The following is a 10,739-nucleotide window of genomic DNA, read 5'->3' as shown; positions in this document are numbered from 1 at the left end:
CATTAGTCATGGCAAATATTACCATATCCTTGTCTTTTTATTAAGAATCATTATTTCTATTTGGAAACATGTTATGTTTCTTTGAAAAGAGGAGGTTTGTACAGTAACAGCATGACTGTGCAACCATACCTACTACATTAAGCAAAGTACACTGGTGATTCTGTGTATCTTCCAAATAGTTTATGCCTTTATTTATACTATGTATTTATACTAATCTATCACTTGCTTTAATAAGTTTTATTCACTAATTTGGCTGTGAGTTTTTTCCGTTATTTAAGTTAAGTTGGAGTTATTGAGGTTGTTCTATTAATTGGGGGTATTTTATCGGTTAGCTGTTGATGAGCTTTTTTATTTATTTATTTATTTATTGTACAGTAAATAATATTGTTACAAAATAAATTTGTATCATTTTACGAAAGCATGTCTCCGTCTTTAATCTAATTGAATAATTTGGATCCTTCATGGTATTGTGCTTAATCATGATTTTATTTATAATTCTTTTTATTCTGTTGTCCTGGGGTAAAAGATGCCAGGTGGTGTAATCGGGCTTCCTTACCATTCTTAGCCCAAGAGGGGTTTTGCACACAAACCACACAGACAGAAACAAAAGCAATAATCTGGATAACAAACAGAAAGATAAATGTTCAAAGTACTTGCCAAGTTTAAATAATGCTAATGACTTTTTTTCTTCATGTGTCTTCACATGCTCTCCATCAGTCCTTCACACTGCTGTTTGGTAACATTATACCATTCTTAGTGCAAACTCAGAATTTAAGCTCAGATTTAATTGATGGCTTGTTAACATTCATCTTAGTCTTGATCAAAATTACAGAGGTTTTCGAATGGGACCAGATCTGGAGACGGACTGGCCAGGACAGGGTTATTTGAAAGTCCGAATAACTATGAGGGGGGGGGGGGGATATATGGAGAAAAATGGCAGATAAGCTGTTTTAAGATGAAACAAACATCCCTGATTCAGCAAATGCTCTCCTTGTCTGTAATGTGGGACTCAAGCTTTAATACTATGTGGGTCTTTAATCATGTTTACAAGAATAATACAAGCTTGTACTGAATGGATAATTTCTGCAGTGATTAATATGATTTAGCTCACAACAATTCTTTTAATCTTATCAAAACCAAATGCCATCAGCTAAGAAATGTGGTCAGAAAAAAATGTCATAACTGACGCTGATTGGACATCATATACTGTAAATACAGTGGCAAGGAAAATTATGTAAACCTTTTGAAAAATCATGGTTTTCTGCATTCATTTGTCATAAGATCTAATCTTTGCAACAACCAAACTTTTTTGCAACAACCAAACTTTTACTGAGTTTCATCTGCCATACAGACATTCCCACATTATCCTAAAGAATGTTTTGATACCATTGGGAATTCATCTTCCCCTCTATGACTACAAGTTGGCCAGGCCCTGATACAGCAAACCAGGCCCAAATCATGGATGTTTAGGAATTGATATTTTGAGTGGAAAACATGGAGAATAGGGGATCATTACCATATATGAATTAGACACCACAGAGGGTCTTTAGGATGTGCTAGAGAGGTTTGACTCCCAGTCTCCCAGATTCTCTGTCAGATGTCTGAATTCCAGACAGAAATTCCAGAAAGAAAGAATGTCAAAACAACATTGTGATGAATTCACATCATAATCAAATCATCCAATGAAAAAATATTGTGCAACATTTATTAATTCATTTATTTATTTATTTTAATGAAATTATTATTATTATTGTTTGACCAGGGAGTATGCCTAAGATGAAAAAAAAAAAAAACACACTGGCAAACAGTTTTTCACATTAAGTAATTTTTTCCATATTTAAATTTATTGAATAATCTACAGCTACAGTAGGGGGCTACTACTTGCCCTAATAAAAGCAACATTTTTTTTCCTGTTGTTTTCCAAAATTTGTGTTTTCAAATAACTATGAGGAAAAAAATTTTTAAATACCACTTCTACTGCAGAATAATCATTTCCATGTTTAAACAGATTACTTCCACAGAAGTACTACTGTAGTTTTTTCTCTTTTTACTCTGCATGTTGCTGATGGCAAAGAAGCTATTAGATGTTCTGAGAGGTTGACATATCTCTAACTTTGGCCAAGAAAAGTGTTACTCAGGGAAATTTACTTTTGTTCTTTTATATCACATTAGTCACATCTGTAACTATGATCATATACTGTATCTGTATGCCATATGGGTTGCATATTGCAACATTTCCAAGGCTTTGGGAGTCCAAGAAACCATAGTGAGAGTGATTATCCACAAATAGAGAAAATTTGAAACAGTGGCTAGTCTTCTCAGGAGTAGCCAGCTTACCAAACTTACTTTCAAAAAGCACAACGACGGCTCATCCAGGAGCTCAAAAAAGAACCCAGAGCAGCATCAAAGAACTTCAGGCTACACTTGCCTTAGTTAAGATCAGTGTTCATGGTGCGTTCATGAAGCGACTGGGCATGGTCCATCTATAAGAGAGTTACATGGGACTCTATGGGAGAGTTATAAGTGAATTTATGGGAGAGTTACAAGTGAATGCCACCGCTGACCAAAAAAAACATATATGGCTTATAAAATATCTATGGCTTTGGAGTGGTCTAGTCAATGTCCGATTAAGATGCCGTGTCATCACCTTAAACAGGTTAAACCATCCAATGTCGCTAAAATAAAGCGATTCTAGACAGTAGAGTGGGCCAAATTTCCTCTACAGCAATGTGAAAGCTTCATTGCCAGTTATTACAAGACTTGATTAATGTTGGTGATGGCATGGTCGGCACAACCAGTTATTAGATTTAGGAGGCAGTTACTTTTTTCACACAGGGCCAGGCAAGTTAGGACAGCTTATTTACACACACACACACACACACACACACACACAAAAGGAACAGTTTTTGTTTCTTCTTCAGCACTAAAACTGGCCTACTAAGTTTGAACTAATAAATTTTGTATAATGATCTTAGTCAGTGTTTAACAATGTGTATAATATCATATTCTATTATCTATAATCTTATACTTAAAGGTAAGGTATGTCTATTCTTTCATCACTGATCAACACAGCGGTTATCCTGTTAAAGGAAAATACTTAACTTGTATTGGTCATATCAAGACAGAATTATGCTGTTTAATTTTTACAAGCACAAAGAAAGCAAAAAAGAAGTATCCAAAGAAATTGGATGGGTACATACTGATAAAATAACAAAACAATTGGACTGGTATCAGACTGGTTGTGTAGAGATACTAAAGCAAGAAAATATACTAAAAGAGGACAATTTTGACTTTGATGTTTGGGAATTCAAGAAAAATCATATACCCAAGGGTGTCTCGATCAAAACAATTTACATCACTGTGTAAGCTTGTCAGGTTAGAACAAAGGCCCCAGAAGTCATAAGGTGAGGGTTAACAAAAGTGCTAATTCCACTGTAGGGTCTATGCCCCTTGTTGTTGTTTTTTAAGCCTAACTTTTCTAAATTTTGTTTCTCGTTTAAATATTAAAACATGTTTAAATCAATATACAGTAGAACCTTGGATTACGAGTATAATTCGTTCCTGAAGTGGGCTCGTATTCCAAAACATTTATAAATCAAAGCAAATTATCCCATAAGAAATAACACCTTTACCTTTAAAAAAAGTATAAATAAATCCCAACAGATAAGTGTTTTCGTTTATGCATGCAGGCGCTGTGTGTGTGAATCTATGGTAAGAGGAGGAATCAGCCCCTCGCATAGCCCCCCTTCTCATCTTACACAGTAAACCTTTCTCCTCGCTTATTTGAATTTCACACAAACAGACACACACATTAACGGAAAGACTGTTTTGTCGAAAAAATTAGCAAAGAAAATCGCTAATGACACTCGTGTGAGCGCATACTAACAGGATCATAAAAGTATTCTGTTAGTAAAGTAAAACAAACAAACAAATGAACCTGCACTTTACCTTTGAAAAGAATCGCGACAGCAGTTTTTTTGTGTGGAGCAGAGTGTGTGTGTGAAGCTGAAAGGAGGTGTGGGTGGGGGTGTAAAGGTGAGAGTATGTGTGTGAAGGGGCACTGTGTTAAATTACGCAGACGCGCACACACAACAGGCTAAAACAGAGAGAAAGAGAAAATGGATCGTTAACCTCTCTAATGAGAGTTCCTTAGTCACACAAATTTTTTTTATATATATATATATATATATATATATATATATATATATATTTTTTTTTTTTTTTGGCTGTGGAACGAATAATTTAAGTTTCCATTATTTTTTATTGGAAAATTCAATTTGGTTTTACGAGTGTTTTGGAATACGAACCCATTTCTGGAATGAATTATGCTCGTAATTCGAGGTTCCACTGTAAATATAAAATATAGTTTATTTGGAAATTCTCTGGGTAAAATTTCTTCTATATCAAAACTGAAAACTGAGTATATTACACTGTATTTCATAAGGGTTGTTAAACGCAAATTTGTTAAGAATATTTACAGCCTGTACAAGTGAGATACTGTATGATTGCTTCAAGGTAGAAACACATTTTATAAAAGAAAAAATAATAAAATACTTGGCATAAAACATGTATCTTCACATCTTTAATGCTGTTTGATAGCGTCAGTCAGGCAGCGGGAAGGGGGATGGCTGTCTATAAATCATGTGATTACATCTCTGGAAAGGTAAATTACTGGCTCAACTTGATTTTTTTTTTTAGTTAATTTTAGTCTGTCTTTAAAGTTTTTAAGAACACAATGTTACCTGTTGTCTCAACAAATTCCACTGTATGAAATTGGGCCAACAATAAAATATTAATCAACATTTGTTAAGTTACAAGTGTAGATTTGTTTTTTGTTTTTACAGCTACTCCATTAATAATTGTGGGAAGTAGGAAGGTTATACTTATTTTTTATTTTATAAATTCTGAATCTTGTCACTGATTGCAAGATATACAAGAAGTACTTTCTATATACTTTGACTGCAAATGAGATTTTTTAAGTCACAAATTTATGTTTATTTTCATTAATCCAGTATTACAAATATGTAATGAATTACAGACTATGGTTATGCAAAAAAAAAAAAAAAAAAAAAAAAAAAAATTAAAATAAGTTGCTAAGTGAATGAAAACCAAGCACACAGCCTTGTCTTTGTCACACCAAAGGTTTTCACTGATAAAACTCATCTCTCTACAGTGTGGACATCTGTAAAGGGAGCCATGTAACTGTTAGCAGTCCGTCTCAGCATGTTTGGTTTTACGTGAAGTAGTACGGTTTTTTAACATTGATGCCATACTCGGTTAAAGCTGGGGCCAGGTCCTCCATCGTCAGTGTGTACTTCTTATCCTGTTTTTCAGGTTAAACAAGACAAGAAAACCAGGTTTGTAATAATTGTTGAACCATAAAAATCAAGAAACGTAAACATATAGGACTAAGCAGTATGTGCTGGTTAATGGTGGTCCATAAAATGTTACACAATGTATACTATAATTACATCCAGAAAACATCTCCTGATTTGAGAGATGCAGATTCAGCTAACCTTTGTCTTGCTACGGGAGCTTCCAGACGCGGTACCCTTCATTTTACAGTGCTGCAGTGCATCATTAGCGATGTCTGAGACAAACTTCTGAGCTGCCAATGAGATCAGACGGATTCTGCATATACAAAAAAAAGAAGGTTACGATTCAGTAATTCTAGATCAGTGATTTACTCATGTTTAATATAAGGACAAAAAAAAGTTTCAGTTTAATTTGCTTATTTTCGAAATGTAAAGTCACGCAACAACATATTGGAGAGTAACTGAAATAGTTCTTGTCGCTCTGAAAACCTTTTAATGTTAACTTATCACACCTACCTTCCTAACACAAAAACCCTCAATAACTTCCAAATATAATTCTAGTAACTTTTATTTAATTCTGTAAATATATAATAAACTGAAAAACTATTTTCTAGTGTTTAAAAATGTGTTGACCATTCAGAAGCAAAATAAGCTATACTCAAAAAGTGTGGCGAGGCCAATTAGATTGCAATATTTAAGATTCCGAAATTTGCGGCAAGAAAGTTTAAACATAAAAACAGGGACATTATTATGGATGGAGTGTAAACAGATCTAAAGTTGTACACAAAAAGATGATTACTAATTAGTTCAGGCTAAAGAGTTATGCTAATTACCTGAAAAACTAGTAAAAAAACTCAGCATAGAAATGCAAATAAATTTCTTCCTGTGCTTTATCCACAGTATGAACTGTATTATAATACTAAATATTATAAAACCATAAACAAGCTAAACTTACATCCTTGGATCTGACGCTTCAAATCCTGCCCGATTGAGATAATATCCTGTAACTGCATCTGGGATCTAAAGGACAGAAAAACAAACAAAAAAAAGTAAAAATGTCCAAATAAATAAAGCCATGTCCAAAATAAAAGACAATCATTGGTGTTCATCATAAGTGAACTCACTGTAGGTGTATAGTCTTCCAGCTGCATTAGGAAATCAGCCAATGGCGTGCTTGAGATGACAGGCTTCACGTCTCCGTTGGCTAATCCCGTGGGCACGTAGAGGCCGTTGGACACAGAGGTGTCTGAAGATGGTGTTGCCATGGCAGCAGAGGTTGGAACTATTGGAAGACAAAATATGAGCATCTGTTATTTAATAGTATACAACAAAACTTTCTTAGGCAGTGCTGATGAATATTTAACAGTACGGCTCTGACAGTTTGCACGGCGAATCACAGGAGTTTCTATAGAAAAACCTTATTCACTGAGACTTGTATGACGAGTGACATACAATTTACAAGAAGTGAATGCCACTGATTATCTTGTCACAGTGTCTCCTGCCAAGGGGTGAGGTTTACACCAATCAGCCATACCATTACACTGCAAAAGCATTATGCCCAATAGGTTCCCTTTTGCCACTGGGGCAGCTCCGTCCCTTTGGGGCATATCTTCAGAAGAACTCTGGGGGTGTTCTTGGGGTCTGGCTTGGAGTCACAAACTGATGGCCGGACATTCTCCTTTAGAATTTTCTGGCAGAGCACAGAACTCATGGTTCCATCAATTATGCCATTTCATCCAGGTCCTGAAGCTGCAAAGCTGCCACAGACCAACACACTACCAACACCATGTTTGACTGTTCCAACGCTCTGTTTATAAAAGGCTCAACTTTTGCCTCATCAGTACACAAAATATTATCCCTGATGTCTTGGGCACAATTAAGATATTTTTGGCAAATCAGAGACGAGCCTTTTGGTCAGCAGTGACCAAAGCCTAACACCCCTATCTCACCTATGTGTTTTGACTCGAGGTGAGATGCGGTTAGGCACTGAGACTGATACTATCACATTAGAAATTAAAAATTGATTAGAAGTGGCTTGGTAACACTTTCCAGACTGATACATGTCAATTACCTTGTTTCTCATCTCTTCTAGATTATTATTATATATATTTTTAAAGACCTTTTAGCATGCTTAACTTTAATTCAACAGGTCTAGCAGTAATCAGGCCTGGGTGTGACAAGTGAAAATTAACTAAGTTTTATATAATTACAGTTATTATGTACATTTTTCCACATGGGCCAGGTAGGTTTGTACAACTTTTTCTAAATTAGCATTTATTGTGTGTAATTTAAAAACTTGTTTGATGAGCTGAATCATTCAAGTGTTACAAACAGGCGAAAAAAACGAATACTTTTTCACAGCATTGCTTATGGATGTTTAAAAAAAAATACCACAAAAGTTTAGCCGAGGTTGTGTTAGAGTGACACAGCAAGATAACATCCACAAAGTGCAGTAGACACATCCTATTGACTCCAGAGTGATCACAGTGACTGTTGTAGTAACCTTCCAGCTAATTATTTACCATGACTTACTTTTACTGAAACACAAACGCGCGCGCACACACACAGACACAAACACACACCGTTAATGCTGCCGGTGGAGGGTAAACTGCTAACATTAGCGGTAGAGTTGCTGTTTGGGACACAGTTGCTGCTGCTGCTCGGGGTGGAGGAGGAGTTGGTGCTCGCTGCTCCGCTCGGCGCTGTCTGTGCCGCCTCCACGTTCATGTTAGCGCCCCAACCGCACCGCTCTCAGAAACGGCGAGCTTACAAACGCCAAAAAACGAATCTCGCTTCAATTACTCGATATTTAAACTGCACGCAGGATTTGTATGCAATAAAAAAAAAAATCTGTCGTTTTCTGTAAAACATAAGTCACTATATTCAGCGCTGAATCCTGCCTTCTTCACCGTGTTTGTGTTTGCGTCTTTATGGAGAAGCAGCGTTAACGTTTCCGCGACGAAAGTGAGACGGAAGTTCAAACGGCTTTCAAAATAAAAGCTCGAAAATAAGAAATAAAAGCATTTTTACACAAAAAAGGTACACTAAACTGTACGTTTCACTGTGGTGGTGATACTCACTTAATCACCGTCTAAAAATACAAACCCTAAAAAACGAACCCCTAATCTACATTCTTACAAAAATAATTAGTGTATAATAAAGTGTATCTTCCTTTTCACTGTGAAGGTAGTTAGTATTAAAAGTTGCCTATAGTGTTTAATGTGCACTTAATGGAATTCAGGTTTATTTATTTACTTTAAACGTTTTTAAAGATACATATTAAAGAGGACAAAAAGTACCATTCCGGTTATAAGAAAATGTACCGTTTTGTAGGCTACGAAAACCCACAAACTAAACAAACTAATCATAATATGTTCAGAATAAATGGTCTTTGTGGAACTGTTGTATAAAAGCAATATCATACTCGAGGTTGTGTTGTTGTACTGAATATTAGCATGCCTGTAATATCAATAGTACACTGGCTGCATCCTAGTGTCTACAATCCAATCGTATCACAACTGTGCTGATATTTAAGTACAACAGCACTCCCTCTCATGTGAAATTTCCTAAATAGAGCATCTTTCATGACAAACTCTGTGCCTGACAACCCTTCAGAGCATTTTATGCCTGTCCCAACCTTCTGCTTTTTACTGTAAAAAAGAATAATTAAAATACTTTAATATACAGTTTTGTTTTGCATTAATGTTTGGTTTTATTTAACATACCATGAAACAATATACAGTATATCCATTATATTACATGTTCTGTATATCATAAAAAATATTAAAATTATTCCACAAGTAAAATATTTACATATTATGTTTATAATAAAATGCAATGATCCAAACTTCCCAAAGATCATATTTCAATTGAAATTGAAAGTTCATAGCAAGAATAATATTGTGATATTGCCTGGTGGAGCCACATTAAAATACAACTCTGTTATCCAAATTTTACATTAAAATGAAATTATAAATTATAATTTATTAATAAACTAAAATTATAGGATGTTCTTAATGTCCTTCTGTAATTGGCATAAGTACTAGTTTGAAAAGCTTTTTATATCTGCTTATTCCGTTCTAAACAGCAACCTTTAGTTGTGTAATGTGGAGAATAGTGAAATGAGAATGTGTTTCTATACAACCATCAATAAAATACTAGCAGCACTATGATATGATTGGAATTTTAACATGTTATATATTCGCTGGTAGGTACTTGTGTTACCCAAAATGTAGCATGGTATTCACCACAGTACAGTGGCACATACCATAGTACTACCATGGTATCAAATGAAATGGCATAGCACCTACACTATGGTTTTATAGATCCTACCATGGAAATGTCTGAAGTACTATGGTACTACTTAAAACTATACAATACTATATGTACTAGTAAAAAAAAGTAAAAACACAACCTTCTGCACCCAGTATGGGGTTTCAACAGATATCCTGATCCCTGGTTAACTTTGGTACAGTACTGTGATATCAGGAGAAGTGCTTCCAACTTCACCAACAGATGGAGACATACAGTAAGAAACACTAGTCATGATAGAAAAGTACTGTATAGTGGTGCTCTTCCAGCTGGAATAGTGTTTGCAACTCGTGAGGCATGTTGCCAAAAATGTAAATGACTTGGGTTCTTTATGTCATCCAGAAATAAAGAACGGCTGTTAGGAGACATGGTTTCGATCCAGATACTAATCCATTGAAAAGTCATCAGGTAAGACACTTCGTGCCAAATTAAATTTTAATTCTGGCCCAATAGAGTGGAGACTGTGAAGTGGAAAAATAATGGAGCACACACAGATGTTAACACCTCACAGGGCGTTGCTGGTAGACTCACTAACATCTAACACACAACCATATCTACAGTTAAATTTGAAAATAAAATACATGTACTATGAGAGCCCCAAAATAAATGAATCTATGTTTGAGTCATACCCAATACTCAGCCATGATAAAATTAACCTTGTTACTATAATAAATAATTTTAATTATGATTGGTTAGTCATTATTTTTACTGATTTAATAAAGGAAATCTTCCATGGGCTGGAGAACACATGAGGAACTTTCTTTAATGAAGTATGTTAGGTTCTTTAATCAAGTTACGCTGGTAAAATGTATCATCTGTAAGTCTAGTATTAACAGCCCCTTACCTTTTTCTATAAAATTATTTGGATGAGTAAAATATTTGCTCATTCATTTCTTTTCAAAGGACTAATACTCTGCCTTCACATAAATAACTTAAACCATTATTGACCATCATCACATCATATATATTAATATCTTAATTTGTTTCAAGTAAATGACTGATGCACACCTGAAAGATTTAAAGTAAAAAAAATAAAAATCAGCAAAACTATTAAATAACTAAATATAATAAAATATAACTATATCCATCAGCCATATATTAATAAAAACAAGC

General features: G+C 34.8%; 1 protein-coding gene across 1 annotated transcript; it reads right to left on the bottom strand.

Moving 5' to 3' along the window:
- Nucleotides 1–4,971: 4,971 nt before the first annotated feature.
- taf10 (TAF10 RNA polymerase II, TATA box binding protein (TBP)-associated factor) lies at nt 4,972–8,265 on the bottom strand. The gene is made up of 5 exons (XM_053504244.1): nt 7,898–8,265; nt 6,440–6,597; nt 6,271–6,335; nt 5,517–5,631; nt 4,972–5,323 (listed from the first exon to the last, which is right to left on the bottom strand). Exons 1-5 carry the CDS (start codon nt 8,040–8,042, stop codon nt 5,234–5,236), a joined length of 573 nt encoding a protein of 190 aa, XP_053360219.1. The 5' UTR covers nt 8,043–8,265; the 3' UTR covers nt 4,972–5,233.
- Nucleotides 8,266–10,739: the final 2,474 nt, after the last annotated feature.

This window comes from Clarias gariepinus, chromosome 9 (assembly GCF_024256425.1).
Source record: "Clarias gariepinus isolate MV-2021 ecotype Netherlands chromosome 9, CGAR_prim_01v2, whole genome shotgun sequence".
In the NCBI taxonomy this organism is placed as follows: domain Eukaryota; kingdom Metazoa; phylum Chordata; class Actinopteri; order Siluriformes; family Clariidae; genus Clarias; species Clarias gariepinus.
The sequence above is the reverse complement of the archived record's forward strand: the minus strand, read 5'-3'. Positions and strand labels throughout refer to the sequence as shown.